We start from the raw sequence: 27,926 nt of genomic DNA, 5'->3' as shown, positions 1-27,926 counted from the left end.
AATCTTTATCATGAGCTAGGATAGGAAACTATCAGTCAACGAAGACGCAAACATAAATGTATAAAATGAAATCTAATAATTTCTGAACTACTTACAGTAAATTGTCCAGTTGGGTCGCGTAGCAATTACTCATTAAGAATTATTGATATCTCAAACTAATTCTAGCGCGAACGTCACTGTATTCAAAGTCGTTTTTACCGTGTACTGTATCTGAATGGAATCATCTTCCCGATGACGTCAAAAACGCCGAATCGATCCATTCCTTCAAAAGGTTAATTAACGTCGATTGACCGATTACCAATCCCCTTTTTTCGGCCTGCGAAAGACGCTCTCTATTAATACACACGCGCTTACGTACGAAATGTAGCGCTTTAAAGGAACATCGCTTCCGACGTAATATTACTACATCACCGTTATGTCTATGCGGACTGCATGAAACGACGTCACATAATTTTCTCGAAGGTGCTCAGTATGCAAATATTCGCATCGGTCTTCTAAATACAATATCCGTGTATTGCGCCCCGTGCATTGAAACTATACTGTTTGGAGACAACACGCGTGACAACCTAACCAATATTAAAAAAGCTGATGCTGTTTACAAATGTATTGTTAATAGTAAGCGATTTGATTCGTAAATATGCTACAGAACGACGCTCAACCTTTTTTTATTCTGTTATCCTAATAAAATATTTCAAACTTCTTTTATTTTCTTCCCAAAACTCTGCCACACTCTCCTTCACCTTTGAAATGTCAACTTAAAACCTGTTGTTTTTTTTTCAAGTTGTCTCTTTTTATATACTGTTATTATTGTGTTATTATCAAAATCCAATTATAATCGCCTGACAACATGTAATTGTATTTGTATACGGAAAAGAACTATATAAGATATAGACTATCTTTCTAATTCTATTCAACCATGTTTATTGTATTAATGTTTCATGTACATGTGATTCTATGTAAAAATATGTGCATTTTTTAAATAAATATGTTTAAATTAAATTGGAACAATGAATTATTGAGTGTCAATGATACTTAAATTTGTATTTGAAAAGGCAATATTAAAAATTGCTTTTATGAAATTATAGTTTTACCATACAAGTAGTTTTAATGATACAATGACGATGAGTCGTTTAGTTTACCAATAATACCTATCCGGTTTAGTATACATTGAATCTACTTTTATATCTTTGACTAGGTAAACCGGCCAGAGAACTTTGGTGTCGATGGCCCGGACTACGAACTAGGGCTGTTTCTGGTGTGGTGTTCTTAGGCCTTATGAGAGTGTCTGTTAGTAAAGAAACACTTCCCGATTGTGTAAACATTGGTATTTGAATGGAAGTTAACGTAGTCTTCGGGAGTGGGTCAACAGCTGAAAGTAGACTTGGTGAATCTATCTCTTTATTATAAAGGAATATATCAGCCTTGCGTGTTTCAACTTTAACATCGTCATTCAAAGACGAGTCCCTGAAATAAGATTGCATAAAATTCACACAAGTTCGCATTTTAGATGAGTATTTATGCGTAACAATAAACATGCCACTTTAAAATTATTGCATTCATAATATGCACAAAAAGTGTGATACCTAAACATGTGTTCCTGCATACATTACATCAATGTTACACTATTAAATGGTTTATAGTTTTATTTTTAATTTAATGTGGCTTAATAAACTAAATTGTAGCATTTAAATAATTTACTGGCAAGAAACAACCGTTTCAATGTGAATATTTGAAAATAGTTGAACAATTATCTGTGTCAAAAATAAAACAAGTACACAGGGAACAAACCTCAATAAACTACAAGTATGGTCTTCAATATTCGTCAACTGAGGTTCATCACCTTTTGAATAGTGCCTTTTGCCAAAGAAAGCTGGATAAAAGAAACAAAAAATATCGTTTTTTGTTGTTGTTTTATACATTCTGTTGAAGCATCGAATAAATCATGAGAACATTGGGGAAAAAATGTGTTCTGACTTAGGTACATATTTTCATATGTTCGACGTTGTATAAAAGTTAATGAAAATGTTATTGTTAGTTTCAGCATATTTTGTTTAGTATTCGATCTTCCTTTAAGTTACTTAATACAAGTAACTTAAAGGAAGATCGAATACTAAACAAAATATGTTTCTATAGAAGAATTTAATGTAAAATTGTTTTCACGCGTAAGAGATAAATACAGTTTAGGTTCGCCAACTGTGTCCCTGATGCATTTGCTCGGTATTTTCAGAACTTGCGAGCAATAAAACATATTTAAGTTTTGTATTCCTTTAAATATATGTTTTGATTTACCAGAGTACTTACATTTGCAATTAACTCTGAATATGATGCAGAGAAGACAAACAACCAGAAGTAATATCTGTACCCCATCAAACAGTAGCGCGATGAATGAGGAAGTACATTCTAGAAACAAAATGAAACCCGTGTTTATTTGAATATAGATATCCGAATTGAAGTGTGTGCAAATGATTAATCTTGCCTTTTTTAAATTGCTGTTTATTTGAAATCGATTCGTTTCACAATTAACGTTGCACATTTTTTCAGCAATAATTTACATGGATGTTTTCATGTTTTTATATGTAGAGCGATGAAAATTATTATATTAAATTGGAAGCATGAGTTAATGTTTTGTGTGCGTAATATAAAATGCATTTGCCTTTAGTCAATAGGTTTGTGTCTTTTTTTCCACATGTTATTTATAATTCATATGAACTGTTAAAAATAAAAAAATATTTTTAATACAAATGAAACATAATCCTAGGTGCGTAAATATATATAATATAAATAAACTGGGAAAATTAGTTTTGCTATCTGCCAAACAGTTAACAACTCTCATTTTTTAATCAGATAGTTTGAGCATCATAGGGTTGCATGCATTTACACTTTTTGAGTGACAGCATTATTACGGTGGCATAAAGGGGACATAGGAAATGTTTTATTTAACGGTCTCTATGGCGTGCGCACGCGATAGGTATTACGTGCGCACGCGATAGCTACGATGTACGCGTGCGATAGCTATGACGTGCGCACGCCATAGCTGACCAATCAGAAAACGTATCAGATCCGAACAGGTAGCGCGTGCGAAAGCAATAATTGACAAATGAAACTTATCAAAATGTCAGCCATTTTGAAACTAGCGCACTGAGCACATGGTGTGTTTTTATTCTCAATACATGCTGAATTTCCCAGCTTTTCAATCCCTTTTGAAACAAATCACAAAGTATTTCCCTTTTTTATAATAAATGGCTTATCTGATACCTTTTCTGACTGGTCAGATATCGCGTGCGAACGCCATAGCTGTCGCGTGCACACGTCATAGCTATCGCTTGCGCACGTCATAACTATCGCATGCACACGTCATAGCAATCGCGTGCGAACGTCAAAGAGACCGTTAAATAAAATATATCCTATGTCCACTTTATGCCACCGTACATAATCGATAATCCACTTTTATACATAATACGAACTTAAATGATTTACACCCTTCTACATTATCCATGTTTACAGATAAAGCATTTAACTGTTGAATCATACAAAGTGTGTAAGAAAATAGGCCAAAATGTAACATAATAATGTTAAACAGTGGCAAGGTAGACAGGTTGACAAGTTTGTATAAAATTGTATAAAAAAGTGTTTAAAAGCCACATAAATACTCAACATAAAATAATATTTATTAAATTATGTTGTATAATAAAGTAAACTCATACCAAATCAGTGTTCATTATAGCGATAGCAAATATTTACACGCTAGATGTGTTCCCTTGACATAGCGAGATAGCGAGATTGGCTTCGGGTAGAACTACGTCTTGCGTCGAACCCTGCCCGAAACCAATCTCGCGTTTGCTTGTAAATGTTCGGATATCGTCGCTGGAAATATTTCGAACTATTTGCTATTCGGGCTTCTTTTTCATTTGCATTTAAATTATATATTTGCCAAATTATATGTGTGAATCATACTTTTGTGTTAGGAGCAAGTTTGGAGCAAGGAAAAACAATGTAAGTAGTAGCTTACAGCATCCTTCAACTGTGAACATGTTTCATACCTTCAAAGATTTGACATGTTGGGGAATACGTTGAATTCTGTAGATCTGCGACACTCAAATTAATGACAGCCGAATTCGAGGCATTATAAGTCTCATAACACGTGTACGTCCCAAACGTGTCATCACTGACGTCAATTACAAAAAGTACTCCACCCACGTCCGATTTTGCAATTGCGTAACTTTGTGCCAGGATTTTGTCGCTCAAATAACAGCTATTAATATTTATACTGCATGCTGCTATTGTCTGTGTTTTGTTAGATTGCTTGTTAGTAAATTTAAATGATATATCGCTGTTTAGAGCGCATTCTATCGGTAAATATGCGCCTTGTTGCCTCTTGATTAGTGCATATTGTATAGACGGCGGTATCCCCACTGAAATAATAAGTATGTCTGATCAATGGACAAGCTACGGTATCATAAAGGGGACATAGGCAATATTTTATAAAACAGTCTCTATGACGTGCGCACGTCATAGCTATGACGTGCGCAGGTCATAAAGTGGCATAAAGGGGGCATAGGCAATATTTTATTTAACAGTCTCTATGACGTGCGCACGTCGTAGCTATGACGTGCGCACGCGATAGCAATGACGTGTGCACGAGATAGCTATGACGTGCGAACGCGATAGCTATGACGTGCGCACGCCATAGTTATGACGTGCGCACGTCATAGAAATAGTTAAATAATGTAACATAGAAAATATTTTATTTAACTATTTCTATGACGTGCGCACGACATAGTTATGACGTGCGCACGTCATAGCCTTAGCGTGCACATGTCATAACTATGACGTGCACACGTCATAGAAATAGTTAAATAACATACTTCCTATGTCCCCTTTATGCCGCTGTAACACGCAGTGAATAATGAGCGAATATCAGTCATTGAAATGGTTGACATTCAACGTTGAATTTCTTCTATGCAGTGATTACAGATAATATCAGAGTGTTGAAAGAACTGTCTATTTATGGGACCAATTCAAGATCATTTTGATTGCCCACGATCGATTTTAGTTTCTAGATACCAGAAATGAGCAATTCATAAATGTTCGATTTGCATTTACAAGTGCGTTTGAAGAACAGTAACTGAAAATTCAACTGAATAACCTTGTTTTTTATTTATTTAAGTGACTAGATATATACTTCTGTCTGTTTTGTTTAACGGAATATTAAAGCATTATAAACCTAAACACGTATTGAATAAATGAACAATTATATACATGAGTGCTGTTGTCATTGGCATATAATAAAACAAAACATTATTGTATAAACCTATCTGGTGGATCAATAGTACATTATGTGATTTTTAATATAATGACATCAACTATTATTATATCTATGCAAATATTATTCATCACAAGAATGAAAACGATATCATAAACTCTTACCTGCGAACCACAACAAGACTGGAAGGAACATACCCTGAAAATATATATACATGATACATGATATGTAAAACAGTGAAAAACATTATGCGGAATGCGATTTTCTCCTCCCAATTTTTTTAACTACAAGTAGCTACCAGCGTATGTATATAAAGTATGCCTAATCGGTTCTACCAAGTTAATAATAAAATTATTTATTGCAAGGAAGCGATTTTAAAGTTATTGAGTGGTTATGTTTTAGTTCGCATAAGGCTGTAATTTACTTCATTAACTTGTAACCAGCTTTCCGGTTTTGTTAGTCTATATCTAGTACTAGAGCTATTCTTGTTCGAATCATGACAATAAGGGTATACGCCTAAAATACATGCACTTTTACGGTCCAAATAATCTATATTAACATACATATTGTAATGAATGTTTCTAAAAGCAATCTCTTATATGATTTCGTACGATTATGGTAAAATGGTTGTCAATTATGTAGCATAATAAGGCTATGTGCAAAGGTCATTTTTTTACAATATTTTCTTGTAAAAAAAATGCCATCCTAAATGCCGAGTGCTCCCGAAATAATTTTATGACCAAGCAGCTCGATATTGACCTTCAAAGTAAGTATAAACATACATCTTTTTATTTGAATTAAGAAAACAATCACGTTACGTTTAATCTGAAATAATGAATTCATAGTTTGGTTATGTGCACTCTGCACTGCCTTCAAATGTTCCTTTTTATTTTATGATCTTTTGCAAAATTATCTGCAATAGTAATATAATCGTATGCCCTGAAATAACAAAGAACACCAACTCTTCATCGCTAACGAAGAAGTTAAGTTTCAAGAACACAATAGCACATGTTTTTAAAGCATAGACTTTGTGAACATTTATACTATTTTAACATATATAACATGCTTACCTTGCAAGCTGACGCATTACACTATCAAAGACACAGTAAAACACAATCAAAACACGTTTAACAAGTCTAACTGAGGTAATCAAAATAAACTTGGGTCGTAAACCGGCTGTATTTCCATTGTTCGCATTTTTTATCTGCAAGGATATCAAGATTTAAAAAGTGTTATCTGTAAACTTATCATGTAATTTGACCGTCCTTTATCAGCCACTTGATAGTTTATATCCTTCATTAAATATAAAAAAAACGTCTTTGTAAACTATTGCCTAAATCATTTTTATCGATCTAACGTATCTAATTATGCGTTCAAATGGTTACGTTGAACTTTTAAAGTGGGACTTTATCTAATAAAATCTAAAAGTTTCATATAGAGAACAATGTAACAACACATGCGTCTCATCTTCAATAGTATCTTGACAATGAAAACAGACATTTTGCTCAACTGGGAACCAATGTATCTTCCTAACTCAATACCAATTGGCGCAGCTCCACTGCGGAATTTTGCAATAGCTCCCCTGTATGACCTATTACAAACAGTGCGACAATAGCCTTCAGTTTCAGTTTCAGTTTTAGGTAGGAAATGCCAATGCCTTTCGTAGTATCAAAATAAATTTGGTCGAGGTGTAATTTCCAATGACAAACAAAATTAATTGTTTGAACTGAAACCTATTTTGTTGTACTTGAAACTATCTTTTAAATGTTTTCAATGCCTGTACCTGATATCGCTATCTTTAATCTTAACCGTTCAAATCAATATGGCTGTATGCGATGTAAAACCGTGTGCTAGTTAATACCGTATTCTTTATGAAGTATTATAGAGGATTTTTAAGACAACGGGTCTTTACAGTAGATCGAATTCGAAATTTTAGTACCGCTGAGTATAAGGCCTTCCAAAGTTAAAGTCTTTAGTAGGATTCGAAAGCTCTAAATGGATTTCAGTAATTTATCTATTTATATAAGTCTTAAACTGGCACAGGTAAATTAAATATAAAATGATGTAATTTATTATTTAAAATAATAACATTCACTTTAACAAATATCCATAAAACGAGAGAGACTGCTTGAAACTTATTTTAAGGTGTCTAGTATTTCATTGAAATCGTACGTTTCATACACGGTTAGTGATATCCGATCATTAACTTGCTACATGAATAGTTTCTTATTCGCAAGCTCTCGCAGGTATCTATTAATACCCTTTTTGGAATAGAAACAAGATTACGTTGCCTTTCGTGTCCAAGCACTTTTTGCTTTATATTATTCAATACGAGCACACCCAAGTGTAATAAGTAATCTTGAATGGAATGAAACAGCACCAAGAAAATCTATTACCAACATTCGGTAATCAGATTTCGATACAAAACAATTACATGTAGAATCACCAGGCTTAATGTATAAAACACATTAATAGCATTGAAAATAAAACTAAACAGTTATCTATATTTAAAAACTTCTAATATTCTTAATACTTAAAATGGATTCAAGAATGTAAATATATCTATTCAAATTGATAAGGTGCTGGTGTAATAGCAGACGAACTGTATTGATTAAATCGATGATTGTTTTAAGAAGTAGACAATTTAAGATTTATATCTTAAATTTTCTACTTCTTTAAAACATGCACCCATTGTGATGATTTTATTTTGGCTGAATACAATCGCGGATTTCCATCACTCGGAAAACGGTTTTTACACACATATAAATATATAAAATAATATAATGGTTATTAACCCTTTTTCATTTTCTTTAGTCGCACATTTCTAAAAACTAGTTGTGGTTTATTAAACTCTATAAGAAACCGCGTGTGTGTCAACACCTGACAGGTCACCGTTTATGTTAAGATATGATAGTTTAAGCAAACCTGCAATATCGCAAAAAGTAAAAAATAACAAATACACATTCATCGGAATGCTCATGCTTACTATATTTGGTTAAATGTGTCTGGTATTTTATTTGTGGGTTATCAAAAAGCTATAAGAACTAGAAATGGCGCGGCAGAGGCCGACGCGTATCCCCACGCCGAATGTTTGACCTTGGTGTGCCCCAGGGTTGGTAATGGGGCCATGCATAGGTGAGATTGACCGTATTGTCATAAGAGAAGTTCATCATCAATTAGAAGTGAATTGGTGTAGAAATGAAGAAGTTATAGTAAAAGGCAATTTTGGGTGGGTGTGACATATGTGGGCAGGGCGCCCCAGGGTTGGTAATTGTGCCATGCATAGTTGAGATTGACCATATTGTCATAAGAGAAGTTCAGTATCAATTTGAAGTGAATCGGTGTAGAAAAGAAGAAATTATAGTAAAAGGCAATTTTGGGTGGGTGTGGTCTATGTGGGCGGGGCCCCAGGGTTGGTAATGGGGCCATGCATAGTTGAGATTGACCGTATTGTCATAAGAGAGGTTCAGTATCAATTTGAAGTGAATCGGTGTAGAAATGAAGAAATTATAGTAAAAGGCAATTTTGGGTGGGTGTGGTCTATGTGGGCGGGGCGCCCCAGGGTTGGTAATGGGGCCATGCATAGTTGAGATTGACTGTATTGTCATAAGAGAAGTTCAATATCAATTTGAAGTGAATCGGTGTAGAAATGAAGAAATTATAGTAAAGGCAATTTTGGGTGGGTGTGGTCTATGTGGGCGGGGCCCCAGGGTTGGTTATGGGGCCATGCATAGTTGAGATTGACCCTAATGTCATAAGAGAAGTTCAGTATCAATTTGAAGTGAATCCATGTAGAAATGAAAAAAATATAGTAAATGGAATTTTTTGGTGGGTGTGGCCTATGTGGGCGGGCGCCCCAGGGTTGGGATTGGGGCCATGCATAGTTGAGATTGACCCTAATGTCATAGCAAAAGTTCAGTATCAATTTGAAGTGAATCCGTGTAGAAATGAAAAAATTATAGTAAATGGAAATTTTTGGTGGGTGTGGCCTATGTGGGCGGGGCGCCCCAGGGTTGGGAATGGGGCCATGCATGGTTGAGATTGACCGTATTGTCATAAGAGAGGTCCAGTATCAATTTGAAGTGAATCGGTGTAGAAATAAAGAAGTAAATGTAAAATAACCTAAAAAAATGAGTGATAATTTCTGACGCGGCCCCACCCCAACCGCTATAACTTTTGACCCAGGGGTCAGATCAAAATTCCAAATAGTGCAGGGTCGCACATATGCTCATAGCTACCATGTGTGTAAGTTTCAAGGTTCTAGTGCTTTTAGTGTAGGAGGAGATAGTGGCCAGGACGGACGGACAGACAGACAGACGGACGGACGGCGGAGATAACCACAATATCCCCACCTTTTTTCAAAAAGCGTGGGGATAACAACTCAGCGTCGTTCGTAAATTAACGACTATGCATAGTGCTGCTGCTGCATCAGAGAATGATGATTTGAATGATGATTTTGATGATGATGATGATGATGAAGAAGAAGATGATGATGATGATGATGATGATGATGATAATGATGCTGATGAGAAGGAGGAGGAGGAGGATGGGAAAAAAGATGTTGTTGAGGAGGAGGAATGAGACAAGGATCGGGAAGGGGAGGAGGAGGTGATAAACGTTGGAAGTCGTAACAATTATAACTAGAAATGGCGCGGCAGAGGCCGACGCGTATCCCCACGCCGCATGTTTGACCCAAGGGCGCCCCAGGGTTGATCATGGGGCCATGCATAGTTGAGATTGACTGTATTGTCATAAGAGAAGTTCAGTATCAATTAGAAGTGAATGGGTGTAAAAATAAAGAAGTTATAGTAAAAGGCAATTTTGGGAGGGTGTGGCCTATGTGGGCGGGGTGCCCCAGGGTTGGTAATAGGGCCATGCATAGTTGAGATTGACCGTATTGTCATAAGAGAGGTTCAGTATCAATTTGAAGTGAATCAGTGTATTAATGAAGAAATTATAGTAAAAGGCAATTTTGGGCGGGTGTGGTCTATGTGGGCGTGGCGCCCCAGGGTTGGCAACGGGGCCATGCATAGTTGAGTTTGACCGTTTTGTCATAAGAGAGGTTCAGTATCAATTTGAAGTGAATCAGTGTAGAAATGAAGAAGTTAATGTAAAATAACCTAAAAATTTTTTATAGTAAATGGAATTTTTTGGTGGGTGTGGCCTATGTGGGCGGGCGCCCCAGGGTTGGGATTGGGGCCATGCATAGTTGAGATTGACCCTAATGTCATAACAAAAGTTCAGTATCAATTTGAAGTGAATCCGTGTAGAAATGAAAAAAATTATAGTAAATGGAAATTTTTGGTGGGTGTGGCCTATGTGGGCGGGGCGCCCCAGGGTTGGGAATGGGGCCATGCATGGTTGAGATTAACCGTATTGTCATAAGAGAGGTCCAGTATCAATTTGAAGTAAATCGGTGTAGAAATAAAGAAGTAAATGTAAAATAACCTAAAAAAATGAGTGATAATTTCTGACGCGGCCCCACCCCAACCGCTATAACTTTTGACCCAGGGGTCAGATCAAAATTCCAAATAGTGCAGGGTCGCACATATGCTCATAGCTACCATGTGTGTAAGTTTCAAGGTTCTAGTGCTTTTAGTGTAGAAGGAGATAGTGGCCAGGACGGACGGACAGACAGACGGACGGACGGACAGACGGACGGACGGACGGACGGACGGACGGACGGCGGAGATAACCACAATATCCCCACCTTTTTTTCAAAAAGCGTGGGGATAAAAATTACGAGGGAAACCATTCGTCACTCGAATAGACGCATACGCTTCGGTTTCCTCCCCACAACTTTTTAAGTAATGATGAGGACTTCGAAAGTTAAAAGCTTTAGATGTTTGTTTGAATATGTTTCGGCAAAGCTGTCTAAGATTGGTCTAGTCACAGATTCTCGTTAAAGTTCACTTATAAAGAAGATACAGATTTTCTGAAACAAGTCATTATTCAGCGTAAAGTTCAAATATAATCATTTTATTGGAAAGTTTTGCGCCATGCTAACTAACATCACTACCATAACGCTACGAGTGTTGCTTATTTGTTTTGGTACAATATAACATATATGTATAAATACTATGAAAGATAACAGTTTTCTTAAAAGAATTTAGAACTTAGCTTAATCGGAACATATTCTGATAGTGTTTCCCATGAACCGAATACATTTCTAATCTGTAGTTGCAATAATCCAACTCCCAGCTATTGACCCTATGAGCTGTACGTATGTACTCATAAAAGCTCAGAGCATTCAAGAAGAACTATTCTAATCTGTACAATTCAACAAGTACTGTACACAGTTCTTATCTTCTAGTAATGGCCTTTCTTGTACGAAGTCAAGTCGGTCACAAACCAAAACCGGTTTAATAGGGTCAGGCCCAAAATTTTCATGTTGAATCTAATTTCAAAGATTAGCATGTGAATTGAACATCGTTGCACGAAAAATTAATATGTAAAAATGTGTCAATACTAATTATGCAGAGATGATCAAATGCTAATATAAGTATAGTTATAAGACGATATGTGTACAAGTATATTGTAGGATACTTCAAATGTCCATGTTGAATATGTTTTTAAATACGAGATCAAAATCGTTTATATGTAACTTGTTTGGGCGATAAAAAATAGTTTTTTTTTGGTGGCGAGTGCACGCCAATACGACGTCGTGCTAACGTGCGTATTTGCATGCGTAAGTGCTTGTGTGTAAGTGTTTCCAAGTGTATGATGTCCTGTCCCGTCTATGACTATGCCCTGCTAGCTATTTATCACGAAATATGTCTGTAGAAAATAAAAGATGATGTTCAATAGTGTCCCATTTTATTTCCTTGCCTGCTATATGGCTGCATTTAATTGTTATGCTTGCGGACAAAAGAAATAGTTCTTTTTGTTACGGTGTATGTCAAAGTGCTGAATTCTTCCGAAATAGATTTAAGGCGGAAATTGCGATGAAATACCAATATGAACACAGCTAAATTTGTATGTTCACCATTCAAGTTTACATAGTAAGGGCTTGGACATTTGCTATAGCTTCGTCAAACTGAAACATTAAATCAGATGCATGTACTTTATATTTATGTGTAAAATGTCTGAGTAATTAAAGATGCCCTAAGCGGCTTCATTAAAAAGACTTCGATGTTTTGACAAGGTGTGCACACCCTTGTATTCCCCCCCTTCAAAACCAAGCATGTTGAAGTGTATTTGAATTCGTCACTTGGCAAATTAATTTAGTTATAATTCTCGCTTTGGTCAATGTCAATAATATATTTAATTCATCTACAGTTTCCATAAAATCACCCAAGGTACTTACGCTTGTTTAACTATATGAAACAAATAAAATGTTTTTTTGTTTATGTGCTTTTCAAAACCGGTTGTATACATGTTTGTGATTTTAGAAGAATCGAAATAAATTCTTGAACAAAAGCTGGTGTTGGGCAAACATTTCGTAGCTACTTACGGATCGGTTTTGACGTCGCGGTATGAGATTAATTGGGATGTTACCATACTTGTAAGTTCGGAAGCAGCGTGTTCTGGTACCCGACTTATGTATTGCTTATAGTAGTTAAAGTAAGATACCACTAACCCGAGTATTGATACCGGCGGTACGTTTATTCATATAGGGATAACTTAAATGGGCTATACAGTGAGTCATGTCCTCTGAATCTAATTAGTTATCAATGTTTTTGCTTTTATTTCCATGTTTATTTATTCAAAAGCATGTGCTTGAAGTGTATATGGGTCAAAGATGAGCAAATAGTACAGTATTAGCCCTAATACATATGAAATGAATGTTATTTGAATGTTGTACTCCGATCTGCTAAGGTTAATAAAAGCATTGTACTTGTGGTTTCAATGATTAACACAAGGGAAGAAACAAATGCGGGCAGTTTTGAGGTTCATTGTAAATGACTAACCTGTCCCTATCCACACATTGTCACGTGAGTGTGGATCGTTCTCATCGTCGCAGCCGTTGGGTTCTCTTCGGCTTTAGTCTACCGCTGACTAGCAGAACATACGTTCTGTTGATCGACGCTCGAGCTTTGCTCGAGTTTCAGACGATTTCGTGTGATGAAAGCTTAAACACATTGTAGCCCTGTTGTACAGACCTTGTACAGGTTTCGGTTTCATGTTCGTCATACATCATATCGATAATGTTCGCGCCAAATAAAGACGTCATTTCGAAAATGACGAGTGAAATGCAAGGACGTGAATGATGAAACACAAATTAAATTCAACGTCGGTTATAGTGACGAAAAACAATGACGTTATTTGGAAACATGAAAGTGATCACCATAGTGATGCAAAACAATGACGTCATTTGGAAAGTGATCACCAACAGCAGCATATAAATATCATCACCTTTTCACAATAATTGTCCCCATCATCTCAGCACCACCGCAACTTTTTTCTTCTTCTCTAGGATCATCTTCAACATTATGCTTAAGATCATTTTAATCATCAAAATCATCATTTTCAGCATCGGCGGTAGAAATACATGTATACTGATTATTTTTTCCAGTAAGAACACTTATCATTTCTGCTTATTCATTTTCATTACGCCTTTGTTTATCGTTCATGATTTTGTGAAAAGCAAAGGAAGTTAGAAAGTAAGTATTTACCGATAATGGACTATTTTGTTCATATGATTAATTCGTAATTGCTTTTCTGTTTTATAATTAAACTATAAAAGCACATCATTTAGTATCAACTTAATAATAAAATGAAGTCATAAAAATAGCAATATTATGAGATATATTCATGTATGTTCTGCGTTTGCTGCACATTTTGTTCATCAGTACACTGTGTAGGACTATACCTACGTTCCCAACCCAACGCCTCAAATTAAATGGTCATGTTAATCGGTGTATTGGTCTGCCATAAATTTTCCTATCTGTACCTGCCGCCTTATCTCTCAAACGACTATTTAAGCAATGGTGTGTGCACTCTCGAGATCTCGCCATATTGATCGTAGCATTTAACCATTCTATACATAGATGGTGACGTCACTTAGTTGTTGTCAGTAAGACCGGTGTGTACACAATGAAGGTTTAACGGTCCGCTGCATAGTGTCAAAACAAGATGCATGGCTTGTTTACAGGGGTGCAAATCCCCAATAAGGTGTGGGGGGATGACTGTCCTGTTAGCGAAGTAATTTGTACACGCGCTTCTTGATTATGCGAAAAATGTATAATTTCCGCTCCCTGCACATATAAGCTTGGTTGAACGTCATCCGAGAGGGCAGGTGTAGATTTCTGCGATAGCTCTGGCCTCCTTCCACTGCACAAGACCACGCCAATATTGAATTTATATCCGACAAAAAACGTTATAAATGTACTTTGCAGCTATAATTTAAACTTTCGTGAGTCTGGTAAATTAATCAGGTATGAGTGCTGGAACATGCTCACAGTCCTAAACAAATGCAGCTTTAAGAACAGAAAGACCTTATTGCGCACACGAGGAATTCACGTTCTACAACGACCACACTTGCCATTAACCCAAGATCATTTAATGTCCAGTAATAAGCCACAGGTTTGACAAAATAGATAAAACTATATTTATAACATGACCTACGCTCCAGGAGTGAATTAACGTAATGCTCATGTTGTTTATTACACGGGTGTTATTACACTAGTCATATAACTGTGAAATGACGTCATTTTTTTTTGAAGAAATGACGTCATTATTCAAGCGAATTTACAATGTGAATAAACGGTGAAAAGAGCATATTTAAATAAAAAGAAAATTTGTTGGTCATGTTATAAATAGAATCTCAGATTCGTGGTCATTTTTATATTGAATTCATTAAACTCGTCATCTAAATAAAGATAAAAACTCGGCAAGCCTCGTTTTTATCTTTATTTAGATGACTTGTTTAATAAATTCAATACAAAACGACCACTCATGCAAGATCCTATATGTTAGGCATGGGTATGGGCGCAGGCGTCATTGCAGAAGTCCACCGTACAGCAGCGAGGACAGTTTTTCGTCTGGACGAGAGTTTCGACCTTTTCACATTGCTGCAACGAGCGAACACAAAAGATCAGCTGTGTGATGTCAATATATAAAAGAAGTTTACGTGATTTACAACGAATATTTACAAACTACTCAAAAATTATTTTGCGTTATTTGTATAGTCATCAAAAAGCATAGTCACATACATCTGCTCGTCTTAAAATCAACTGATGTGCCATTTTGTATAAAATATTTAATCGCTCTTGGTTAGAAAAATTCTACACAATACGTTCAAATATTCCAAATATTCATAAATCATATGCACATTTTTACTTGCGTCCTTTAATGTTGATGCTACAATATAATTTGTACTATACCTTTATGCTTAAAACGAGATTATACGATTTTTATATGTGTTTTAAAATGAACCGTTGAACTAAGTTTAGATTCACATCGTACATGCATGATATACATGCTTGCGAATTCGACTGCACAGACATTTTCGATTTCAGAATTGAATATCTGGCTTATTTCGCATTTTTCGACACATGTTCTTCTTAACTTTTATTTAATTTATATTGAAATATATTTATAATACGTTTTTACACATTTTATATAAATTCATAAATATTTGACAAAATCGTATAATCATAATTTCAAAATTTCAAACGTCAACTGTCGTATTCATTCTTACAATTTTCGTCGCACAGTCATATAGCAATTATTTTATAAAGACAGTTCCGTTATATTAATATACTCAATGTGCAAAAATTATACCCAACTATAATCAATATATTTAAACATTCCAGCATCGACTATTTAATGCAAACGTTACCATGATTTTAAGACATTAAAAAAACATTTATCTCATCATATTTACACATCTTAACAGCGATCATTTAAAGCAATAATAACTATTACCTTGATATACGCTAATTAAAGGTTTTACCTACTTCAAAGCGTGCTGAGCAAAAAAAGTTGCATGTTTTCACAAACATTTCCAAAAAGGTAAGGAAGGTCGACCAAACCCTTTTTCGTTAACTTGCTTGATTGGATACGCTTTCATAAAACTGCTCAATGAAAATTTTTCAAAATCTACATACACTTATTTTTCTCCTTTTTATTTTGTGTTCATGCTTTAAAGGGGCGGTCAACCAGATTGACGAAAAAAGAAAAGTTCTAAAATACCGTTTTTTCACCATTATTAGTTTATATCGATTAATATATCACGACTGGTAAATTACATTACTTGAAAAAAGTTGTTAAGTGTTCAAATTCATATTTTAGAACTTTTATTTTTTCGTCAATCTGGTTGACAGCCCCTTTAGGTCAATGTGTCGATCTGATAAGTGAAAAAAGTTCTTTGATACGCCAAAAAGCCAAAACACACTAAACTTGCATAACAGGAAGTGCGGTTGTTATGTACTATCATATGTTTTAAAATGACGTCCAAAAGTGCAGCTGTGGACGTCCCAGCGCTTCTAAAAGTACAGTCCTAGAGATTCTGTACTGCAAGAGTGAACATAATTTAGGAAGTTCTAAGCAATATTTCTAATGATTCAAGCTTCTTTGAAATGATTGTGTATTTAAAAGCCCTTTTATATATGGCAGGTGTTGAATAAATCTGGAAACACTCAGAATGGGTGTCTCGCAACGCAAGAACGTCCGATTGTGTGAGCAAAACTTCCTATTAGTATGTTCAAAGTGACAATTTTAACATCTTAAGGCGTTTCCTGGGGCTGATGGTTGATTAATACTGACCATTGGTGTCGCACAGTGGCTCATGTAGACTCCGACCGTGTATAAATGGTTTCTCAGCATGCACGTCTGTAAAATGAACACGTACAAATAATACAATTGACCATAAAGCAAGTATTAATGATATTTTAAGTCATCATTTTATTTCGCAGTTTTAAACCAAAACGTTCATATGAATGAGAAATGTGCTGCTTGCGAGCAAATCTCGGATCATTAGGAAAACAAAGTTCCTAGCTTTAGTCCTCAAGATCAGAAAGGGAGGTAAACGCTGGAGATTTCTGAGGTTAACTGTAAATGAGTTACCTCTCCTTGTGTACACATAACCACGTGACGACAAGAGAGCGGATCTGTCTCCACGGCGCAGTTGTAACAGTAGGGTCCTCTTTGGTTTCTGTCCACCGCTGAATAGCAGAACACATACAATATTTCATCATATGTGTAAGGTATGATATAGAGGAAAACTGCTGATTTTATTCGAGATCGTATAATCGTTTTATTAGCGGTGATGTTAAACCAATGTCAACGAGTATCTGCGTGACTGGGTTCAACATATTTTCTCTCTGTGTTCGTGAATTGAATACTCATATCAGCTGACACTGATATCACTTCGTTTTCCTTTCTTCCTGTATGCTCGTGAACGATGAAATTTAACATGCGCGAGATTAAATTGAGACGCATAAGATTTCTAATACTGATTGTAAAACTGATTTTTAAACCTCGCATTCCATTAAATAATGAAATAAGTCAATAACGAAACATACGGCTAAGTCAACGCGGTAAATGTTGGCGCAAAACTGTTCGAATGGTCTAATTTTCTAATACTTGTAAAAGTATGGCGGTGAATATTTACGCTCGATTAATCATTGTCGGCTCGGGTCCTACTTACATGTACCCCGGGTACGGTAAATATACTTAAACGTACCCGGCCGATATTAGACTTTACCCAAGTTTTATTCCCGCCAAAAATCCGATGTCGTAAAACGCGCTTTCGATTAACGTAATTACGAAACAAACTTCTATTTAAAAATATCTGAATAAACATGTTTTTTAGTATGAGTTTCGATAATAAAGAGGCAATTGAACTGAAAATTGACATAAATATGAACATAATTTATTTTAAAAATATAGTCGAGAACGACCGATTTAGCGTTAAAATTCCCGGGTACATCTTAGTATATTTACCGTACCCGGGGTACTTGTAAGTATATTTAAGTGTACCCGGGGTACATGTAAGTAGTACCCGAGCCGACAATGACCAAATCGAGCAATATTTACCCATGTATTAGCACACATTAACTTACAAAAGCTCTTGCATAATATTCCAAGTATCTTACAACGAAATGAAATGTGCGTTACCTTGGTGCCCACACCCAGCGTTGTTACAGAACGCGTGATCGCAGCATTCAATGCACGTGGTGACCGCAACGTTTCGCAGCAGCAAGTCGAAAGATGACCTCTTTTTGGTCTGACATTTCTAGAAGTATATTTGCATTCCAGATACATTATTAATTATGCCTTTAATTTTTTTCCAAAATTCGTGTTAAGTATAGTTTTCGTTACGTTTTCTAAGAAACAAACAATGTCATACACGCCCGTATTTTAAACGAACAAAACCCTTGAGTCAAATAGATCAGTGATAATTTAAAATGTTAAACCTACATCTAATTTATAAGTAAAAGGGGACATGTTTATAATAAATCCTCAGTTCATCTTTGAAAACGTCTTAAGTTGTATATAATATTTAATCTCAATTACGCTTCCCAAAATATTACAGTAAAGAAAAAAATCTGCGACAATTACTAATCTACGTTTCCCGCTATCCTGAAATATATTATATCAATACTCTGTTCAATGTCCCGACTACCTGAGCTACATGTGTATGTTATATTAATACTCGCCAAAGACATAATAAGTAACTTGCAATAAATACTCAACTATTTGTTGTGAAATACCGCGTTATTTACGGTATATAGTAAATTCACAGTCCTTACATTCTATGTAATTTATTATCAGTATTTATTTCCGACATCCTTACTTCTGAACGCTCCATTACTACTTCCCTACCCGACATTCTCAGTTGTACGCGATCTTTTAACCCATTTATGCGAAGTGGACTCTCACATCCTTCTAAATTGGATAAATTTATTTCCAAAACTAGGGATGTCTAGTGTATATACTTCTATATTTTGAATATTTCTTACAGAAATTCCTTTAAGCAAACAGCGCAGACCCTGATGAGACGCCGCATCTGCGGCGTCTCATCTGGGTCTACGCTGTTTGTCAAGGCCTTTATTATAGACGCTAGGCATGAATGAGTTTATCATTCCATGTTTCGACCTTCAGAATTACATAGGATCAATGCTAACTTTATTGTCTCGACATTCTAAGAAACATATGATCAATAGTTACCTTTCAATCCCGACAATCAATATAATGTACAATCAATTCTTACCTGCCTTTCCCGACATCCGGAATTATATACAGTTCGTCCGTTGTCCGCAATTCCACTTTCCAGGTAGCAGATCTTTAAATCAAATGACAAACATGATAATTCTGATACCTAAAGAAAAAACGACTTTAAAAGCCAAGGACAAGACAAGACAATTTATTTATTAATTAGATGCAACCGACCAGAAATACAATATATACAGACATTGCATATTATACATGCATGAGTTGTGAATAGTTTTATGTCAGTTCATTTTTCGTTATCATCATATTAATAAAGATGATTTTTTCTCTACTTCCACTATACCAAGAAAAAAGGTAAATGTTACGTTGTTCGTAAAATTAAGAACAATAACAAAAATAAATGAACTTCGTTTTGAATGGCACATGTGTTTTCTATAATTTGGCACTGTACAATACCTAAGGTCATGTTCTATACTCATATGTCGTCTAGTTTCAACAAGAAACTTTTGGTTGGAACATTTACACTTTGTAAATGTTTTTGTTTAGTAGAATTGTATTTAAGCTAAATTTATTTATTCCGGTTCAACCAATTATGTAAACATTCTATATGTTTCACATCCTGATGAGTCGAATAAACTCCCTGACAATTTTTGCGTGTTACAACAAATAAGGCTATCTTTAAACAGTTGTGAAAAATCAACATGACTAACATCCGGATAAACCCAGACATAACCATAGCCAGAGGGTGGATCGTACGCAAGTAACTGGCGTGGCGTAAGTGAGAAAAATAGTAACTGGTGTTCAAAATGGCGGTTAACGGGTGAATTGTGAATGTTTTCGTCGGAGTTTTTGAAAGGTTTGAACATTTACGATACTTATTCGACATTATACTTACGCGCAGGATGATCTACTGATATCCATTTAACCTCGGTATAAATCCTATTGATAGATTATCAATATTAAAAAAGTTATTGGAGACTTTATGCACAAGATTCTCATTGTTTACGATTGACACGGTTCATTTTATGTGCATTGTATGCCATATATAAGGGTTTCTCAGCAGTTTTTATGGAAAGGTGGACTCAAAAACCATTATAGTTTACCTTTTATGAGCATCAGGATGCTTCCAACAGGCAATCGCAATATATGCATCAAAATTCGAAAGTTAAACCCCATTTCAATAACTGGTGAGCACAGTACCCCCACTTTCAGTAACTGGTGTTTATTCAAAAAGCACACTAGGTATGTGTACATAAAAACAAGGCTTGAAATCACCAACGTTTGAGTCTGATTTATAGACTCAGAAAAAAAAGAATCGAAATATCATTTTATCTACAATTCGTATCATACAAAAATCACATAATAACAAATAATATTAATAACAAAGATATGGACCGGAAACACAATTATGGACAGACGTACAGACCGACAGACGGTGCAAAGACTATATATCTTCCTTCGGGAAAATCATAACGCATTATTTAAATTTAATTGCAGTTTTTGGATTTCTCTCTCTATGCTTCAAACACTTATGTTACAGAAATCATGAGTTTGACATAAGGGCTCCGCACAAAGGAAAGAAGGGAACGATAAGCAACCTCAGTGGAATTCCGAAAGGCGTTCAGTTGATTCGGGAACACTTCAACGTTAATGAATCCAAAATACTACCTTCTTTAAGACTTGGCATTTCATCCAATTATTTAAACGAACTCTAAATAAAACAAAAATGCTATTTTCATAATAGCTGATTTAAAGTGACTTTGACATTATAAGGGATTCATATTGACAATGTTGTTTTAATCATAAATAAATGATTTTGTGTAAGCAAAGAATAAGTAGTGCAACGGATATCATTTCATGTTAGCAGTATTTAAACATGACATTATTTTAAAATACGAGTTGTTTACCCTTTTCTGAAATGCCAACATTTAATATAACCGTACTAAATTTATAAATAATTGTCTTGTAAAATAGTCAGATATGTGTTTGTTAAGGTACTGTCGAATGTAATATAATAATATTGATGTTAAAAAATATTTTTGTAAGTTGCTTACCTGCCCAGGGTGAACACAAGACTGCTAAGCAAGTGTTTGTATAACAGAACAACAATACGTATTGCAAAAAAAGGCAACATTTTTCAATATCGTTTTGTGCGGTTCAGATTGGGTATGATTAAACTTCAGGAACAATGCCGGTTGTAAACCAGTAGCATACAGATTTATATTTTATTCTTAATCTTAACTTGGAAAAATGCGTATCACGCTGAAACGAGTAAGAACATGTAATTGTTATACATTACAATTTTAGGTGATAAAATGCAAACGTATATCATTATGGAATATGACCCCACATTTTTTCTCAAAACAACTTATCTCCGCAAATAGTAAATGGAGAATAACCCCAAACTTGATATATGTGTTTATAGTTAACTTCAAAATTGTCCTTGGTTAATTAGCCATGATGCTGACATCTGTTTTGTATTTATTTATAAAAGCATTTTCAGTGATTGTGTTGTTTAAATTTAACATTTACCATTTGGTATTGTGCTATTTTTGGTTAAGACTTGTCTAAGTAAAAAGGAGTATTTCTATATTTTATTCCTTACATTGTTATATCTATGGATACACTTTAGTTATCATAGTCCCTTTAAACCTATGTGGGAACAATATTTGTCTCCCGGAAATCATGGAAAAGCTTTGTCAGATAATGTGCGTAAGACAAATAACAATATTCAACGAGGCCGTGTTTTCATATTTAAAGTGTTCTCGGAATGTTGATCAGTATGAGATTAAAAGTAACTAATATTTGTGTGACACGGTAAAAGTTGTATTACCCGTTTTGTGGCTTAAATCCGCGAGACAAGTACAGCGAACTATAAATATTAACGCTTTTTTCTTTATAAATTGCATTGCTGGTAAAACTGTTCACGTTTGAGTTTTACATGAATGCATGAATCTGTATAATATAATACACATGAGCTGTTCCATGCAAATAAGACATAATAAAATGTACTATATTTATTGATACGTTTATTAACATTTAAATAATGATTCAAAATAAATTCAAATAAATGTAAATTGACTAGAAACACGGGAGCCGCGTGATGAGAAAACTGGGCATAATGATTGTGCGTAAAGTGTCGTCACAGATTAGCCTGTGCAGTCCGCACATATATATGTATACATATTTTTTGAATATCTATGTGGTCTTGTGTTATTATCACAGAAAAATTTACAAAATCACATATTATTGGAATGTACATTTTGGGAAATACGAATAAAAACAACTACGTGTATACAAAAACAAACACTCATTTACAGAATGTCTACTCTTAATATAGAACATACAGCTTGTAAACAAAAAACTTAAAAAATCAACTGTGATAACTTAATTATCAAAATCTATTTTTCCTATCCTATTTATAAAAGAACGGATGTGTAATACAGTCAAATTATGAACTAAAACATGTCATAAAATGCCAGCCTATAAGTTTCAAAACATTCGAGAAAAATAATTTCAAAAAGACTGTCAGTGTTGATGTCCTGATTACTAACATTAAAACGACGATAAAGCTCAAATTAATTAAAGAAAACATTGTGATTTTTGGTTTGATTAGGAATTTTGTTAATTAAGCAAAAACTGACACTCAACTTTAAAACAAACAATTTAAACAATGAAATAATAAACATTGAAACAGTGGCAAAAGTTGTAGTTTTACAAGAAAGGGTGTTAGAATTACCCTTGATTAGTTTCCACACCACATTGCTTAATATGATTTTTCATGCAATGCTTCCATTTGAACATTTTTCCACAGACGTGGCAAGAAAATTTGGGAGCATCGTGCTTATTCATGTGCTGTTTCAACAGCCTCCTTGTCTTAAATGGTTTGGTGCATGTTGCACAGGCATGCTTTCCTTCTCCATCGTCCGGAGGGCTGCATTTGTGTATTCGAAGAATTGATTAGGTTTTGTATGACTTCGAACATATTTCACATTTGTATTTTTTTCATCCGAATGTGAACTCAAATGTTGTTGAAGTGCGTATCCCGACTGACATGGCTTCGCACACGCTGTACATGAATACTTCGATGCCTTGCCTCGGTGAATCTCATTTTCATGCTTGTTAAGCCAATACGTCGTTGTGAACTCCTTCCCACACTGACTACGGACTTTTGGACCATTGGTGTGGGAACGGGTGTGACGCTGCAGAGATTTTTTACACTTGAATGTTTTTCCGCACTCTGGAAAATCGCACTCGTTTGTGGAATCACTATGAAGCTGCATGTGCCGCTTTAAAGAGTATGCACATGATAATGCAACTCCGCACAGTTCGCATTAAATTTGATCTCCGTTGGGCGATTCCATCTGTAATAACACATAAAATAAATCTCCTATTAAATATGATTCAAGTCTCACCGATTTAAAAATGACGTTGTTAGACTGCGTGGAATACACATTCAATGACTCCCACTATATTTGAGCCGCGTTCTGAGAAAACTGGGCATAATGCATGTGAGGAAAGTCTTGTCCAAGATTAGCCTATGCAGTCCGCACAGGCTAATCAGGGACGACACTTTCCGCTTTTATGGTATTTTTAGTTTCAAGGAAGTCCCTCCTTACCGAAAATCAAGTTTAGGCGGAAAGTGTCGTCCATGATTAGCCTGTGCGGACTGCACAGGCTTATCTGGGACGACACTTTAAGCATATGCATTAAGCCCAGTTTTTCAGAACGCGACTCATTTGTTCATGAACAATAAATGTGTCTTAACTGTGTGTAGTATTACAGTTAATAAAATGTTAACGATATGGATTCTTTGTGTTATTGGAAGGTTTAAACTATTTCACGACGGCATAGCGGGCACATGGGTATTTTTTTGTCAAATACTTGCGCACGCATTACTTATGTGTTCACGTGCGCACGTAATAGTTAATACTACTCCTACAAATATGATATACATCCACCTCATTTCGTTTTACGTCATTTGTATAGTTCCGTCAGGAAGTCATGTCGGAAACTTCATGTCGGTAGCTGTAACGACTGCAAATTCATATAAGAGCGCAAAATAATCATGCAAAAATTATTGAACAAAAAAAAACAATATTTTTCTAATGGCATAGGAAAAATGTTAATTAAAACTTACAAGTAAAGCTATCCAAGGTCAGAAAACACTACCACTGTTTGTTGCCATATAGGCTTGGCACTGTGTCTGTTGAAAGTTGCATAGTAAAACGTCATTTGCCGGTTATAATTAACTTGTTTCTCTGATTGGATACGTTTGCCGCGTTATATTCAGGATGACTCATGTGTAGCCCCTTGTGTTATTTGATCTAGTTCAAAGTAATTGTTTCTCTATATGATTGGATACGTTTGCCGTGTTTTATTCAGGATGACTCATGTGTAGCCCCTTGTGTAATTTGATCTAGTTCAAAGTAATTCTGCATTAAAGAATAACCCATTTTTCTAAACTTACACAAGTGGTGTTCTTGCATATTTCTCACATAATCGTTCTCATTTGTGTCTAACAAATGATAATTTTATGCATAAGCAATGACTTAACAAGAATAACTGAAAAATACGTTGAAATCAATTTGCAATATAAAAATATAGTTAACCGTTGAGACGTAATCGGTATATTACGTCTAATTATTTGGACTAAAATGAATACTTGCGGCACGGAAGTGTGTATAAATACGAAGGCATTTTCTAGAAATAAATATGTGCGCAATTAAAAGCAACACGAGAGAAAAAAAAAGCAATACGTGCGCATGTGATAAATAGATAAATGAAAAAGCAAAACGAGCGAACGCATAACTTGAAGCATGCGCACATAAACATTTATAGGCGCGCACGTAAGCGTTTGTGCGTGTGTACTTACAGGTGAATACGTGCGCACTTATTCACCATTATTTGCGCACGATAAAAGCCATTCGTGAGCATTCGAAACAATTCGTGCACAAATGAAACCAATACGTCCGCATGTGAATTGAAAAAAAAATCTTCCATGTATCTTCTATGCCACCTTGCAATTTATTGTGACTTCACAAATTATAGTAACGCATCACTTATTTAAAAAACAAACATAAACATCGCATTTTATTATGTTTTCTTTTTTTCTGTGTACTCTGACTTTTTAATAAACACCAGTTACTGAAAGTGGGGGTACTGTGCTCACCAGTTATTGAAATGGGGTTTAATTTTAGAATTTTGATGCATATATTGCGATTGTTTGTTGGAAGCATCCTGGTGCTGATACAAGGTAATTTATGATGGTTCTTGAGTCCACCTTTCCATGAAAACTGCTGAGAAACCCTTATATATGCTTTAAAAATGCACATAAAATGAACCGTGTCAATCGTAAACAATGAGGCACTTGCATATAAAGTCTTCAATAACTTTTTTTTATATTAATACTGCATCTACAGGATTTATACCGAGGTTAAATGAATATCAGTAGATCATCCTGCGCGTAAGGACAATGTCGAACAAATATGGTAAATGTACAAACCTTTCAAAAATTCCGACGAAAACATTCAAAAATCACCCGTTAACCGCCATTTTGAACACCAGTTACTATTTTTCTCACTTACGCCACGCCAGTTACTTGCGTACGATCCACCCATGTCACTGAGGTTCTATAAAGTACGTGATCTAGTGAACGAGGGCAACACATTACCTCGTGGGAAGAACATGTAACGACAAGGGCACAGTCACCTGGGGATGCCACATTTGTGCACTCGAAACATCGAATGTCTGAAAGTATAAATATGTAAACATCCATTATATCCTGCTATGTTGAATACCCTAAAAACAAAAGTGCACTAGCGCTTAGTCGCTGCTAAATCAGTGAGGCAATAGTCTTTTCTATCCAGGCACCCCTAAACATGACCCACCAAACAAATTGTGGATAAAACATAGTATTGGTCACATATAGTGAACTTGTATCAATGACATCCTCATGACTGTTATAAAACATAGTATCAACGACAAACAATCGACAGTCATAAACAAATTCATCGGCGACATCTAAGTATACTGTCAAAAAGATAATATCGGCGATACACAGTGGAAATTAATAAACATACAACCTGCAAAACACAAAGGATTTCTATTTACCATAGAACCGGAGACATCAAGTTGGTATTAATAAAACATAGCATCTGAGAGAAAAAATAGATTTTCATAAATCGAATTATCGGCGACCTAAATTGGAAAGTCATAAAACATAGAAACTTCGACACACAATAAACTGTGATAAACTGAAGTTACGGTCTCTCATAAATCTCAGTCATTGTTACATACAATTTATTTCCACAAAACACGGTATTATACAGTCATAATACAAAGTATTGGCGACTAACTGTACACTTTAACAAAACACAGTTTTGGCGAAAGACGATTGACTTTCACAAAATACAGTATTATTTTTAAATAATAGATAGTATCTGCGACTCACTGTGGACTGTCAAAAAAGTAGCGGGACGTTAAAAAATATAATGATTGTCTTAGCATACTTGCTTGCACCAACCAGTGTGACAGAACTATCGAAAATATCCAACAGACGCAGGAACACCAACTCATCTGCAAAATAATAAACAACGAATTTCAATGAATGATATAAAATATAACTATCCCTCACAATATTGCAGTTTCACTTATTCTGTTTAATTTTTAATTAAAATTTTATTTCATACAACCAGATACAATGCTATGTTTATACATAAATTAGCATGCTACCATCGCTGTCAAGTTGTTCTACTTAGATAAAGACCTTCTTGCATGGGAGAGAAATATGGTGGATTGCACCAGATCATATTCGGAACGTTCTACTCTGATATAAACACAGAGTCGGCTGTAAGTATATGGGAGAGCGATGAAGTAAGTTAACAGGTTCATACTTTGCCCTTAGTTCTAGCCCAAAATTGTATCTTAAAATATGCACTCAGCGAACTTTCGAATATGTCCACACAATAAATAAGAACTCGTTCGAGATAACCAATAGAAATGCTGCTTAGGATTTTGGGCTTCCTTTATATTTGTTTTAATATCTTTCATTTGCATGTAGTTTTTAGAACGGCGACCGTAACAAAATTAAAATGAGTTAATATGAAAAAAGGCCTTGTTTGGTCAGTCACTTGAAACTGCAAAACCTGAATGCTTTCATTCTATGTACATACATTTCGAAAATGTATAACCAAATGTTTGTTAAGTTTTAAAAGCCGACAATTTAATTTTTCCGTTCATATTATTGACACAAACAGCGACTCTAATAGAAAACACATGTGTAGCTCTTTGTGCCGACGTTTGATCTTGAACCTTTCTACATTTGATTGTTTTTGCGTTATTATCTTAACATCTGTTAGGTTCCGTTTTTGGGGCGATTGCCTTCTGCAATTCGCCCCATAGGTAACATAATATACGTATACCGAAGAATGTAGTCCGTTACTGCATTTAACCCCTTTGCATCCAGATTCTGCATTCGCAAACGAATAGCTCCGATGAGCGCGTTCCATCCATGGCAACGTCTTTTCACTGTGGCATTAGCACC

At 35.2% G+C, this 27,926-nt stretch overlaps 2 protein-coding genes across 2 annotated transcripts; both read right to left on the bottom strand.

Annotated features, from left to right (window-relative positions):
• Positions 1–893: 893 nt before the first annotated feature.
• LOC127847182 (uncharacterized) lies at positions 894–11,532 on the bottom strand. The gene is made up of 7 exons (XM_052378906.1): positions 11,429–11,532; positions 6,334–6,467; positions 5,428–5,461; positions 4,041–4,412; positions 2,302–2,400; positions 1,789–1,870; positions 894–1,464 (listed from the first exon to the last, which is right to left on the bottom strand). Exons 3-7 carry the CDS (start codon positions 5,456–5,458, stop codon positions 1,158–1,160), a joined length of 891 nt encoding a protein of 296 aa, XP_052234866.1. The 5' UTR covers positions 5,459–5,461; positions 6,334–6,467; positions 11,429–11,532; the 3' UTR covers positions 894–1,157.
• Positions 11,533–14,743: 3,211 nt separating this feature from the next.
• LOC127847183 (uncharacterized) lies at positions 14,744–27,301 on the bottom strand. Its single transcript, XM_052378907.1, has 8 exons — positions 27,277–27,301; positions 26,893–26,959; positions 26,055–26,131; positions 19,422–19,493; positions 18,326–18,443; positions 17,273–17,370; positions 16,973–17,038; positions 14,744–15,276 (listed from the first exon to the last, which is right to left on the bottom strand). Exons 2-8 carry the CDS (start codon positions 26,957–26,959, stop codon positions 15,178–15,180), a joined length of 597 nt encoding a protein of 198 aa, XP_052234867.1. The 5' UTR covers positions 27,277–27,301; the 3' UTR covers positions 14,744–15,177.
• Positions 27,302–27,926: the final 625 nt, after the last annotated feature.

This window comes from Dreissena polymorpha, chromosome 10, assembly GCF_020536995.1.
Source record: "Dreissena polymorpha isolate Duluth1 chromosome 10, UMN_Dpol_1.0, whole genome shotgun sequence".
NCBI lineage: Eukaryota > Metazoa > Mollusca > Bivalvia > Myida > Dreissenidae > Dreissena > Dreissena polymorpha.
Note: the sequence above shows the minus strand (reverse complement) of the source record. Positions and strands in the feature narration are given on the sequence as shown.

Excerpts from the sequence above, each read along its gene's own strand:
- LOC127847182 (XM_052378906.1), bottom strand. The coding sequence starts at position 5,458 with ATGTTCCTTCCAGTCTTGTTGTGGTTCGCAG. Across the intron at positions 4,413-5,427 it reads AGTCTTGTTGTGGTTCGCAG|TGGGGATACCGCCGTCTATA; the intron begins GTAAGAGTTTAT and ends TTATTATTTCAG. Across the intron at positions 1,465-1,788 it reads CATACTTGTAGTTTATTGAG|GGACTCGTCTTTGAATGACG; the intron begins GTTTGTTCCCTG and ends ATCTTATTTCAG.
- LOC127847183 (XM_052378907.1), bottom strand. The coding sequence starts at position 26,959 with ATGAGTTGGTGTTCCTGCGTCTGTTGGATATTTTCGATAGTTCTGTCA. Across the intron at positions 19,494-26,054 it reads TTACATGTTCTTCCCACGAG|ATCTGCTACCTGGAAAGTGG; the intron begins GTAATGTGTTGC and ends TTTGATTTAAAG. Across the intron at positions 15,277-16,972 it reads GCCACTGTGCGACACCAATG|CAATGTGAAAAGGTCGAAAC; the intron begins GTCAGTATTAAT and ends CGCTCGTTGCAG.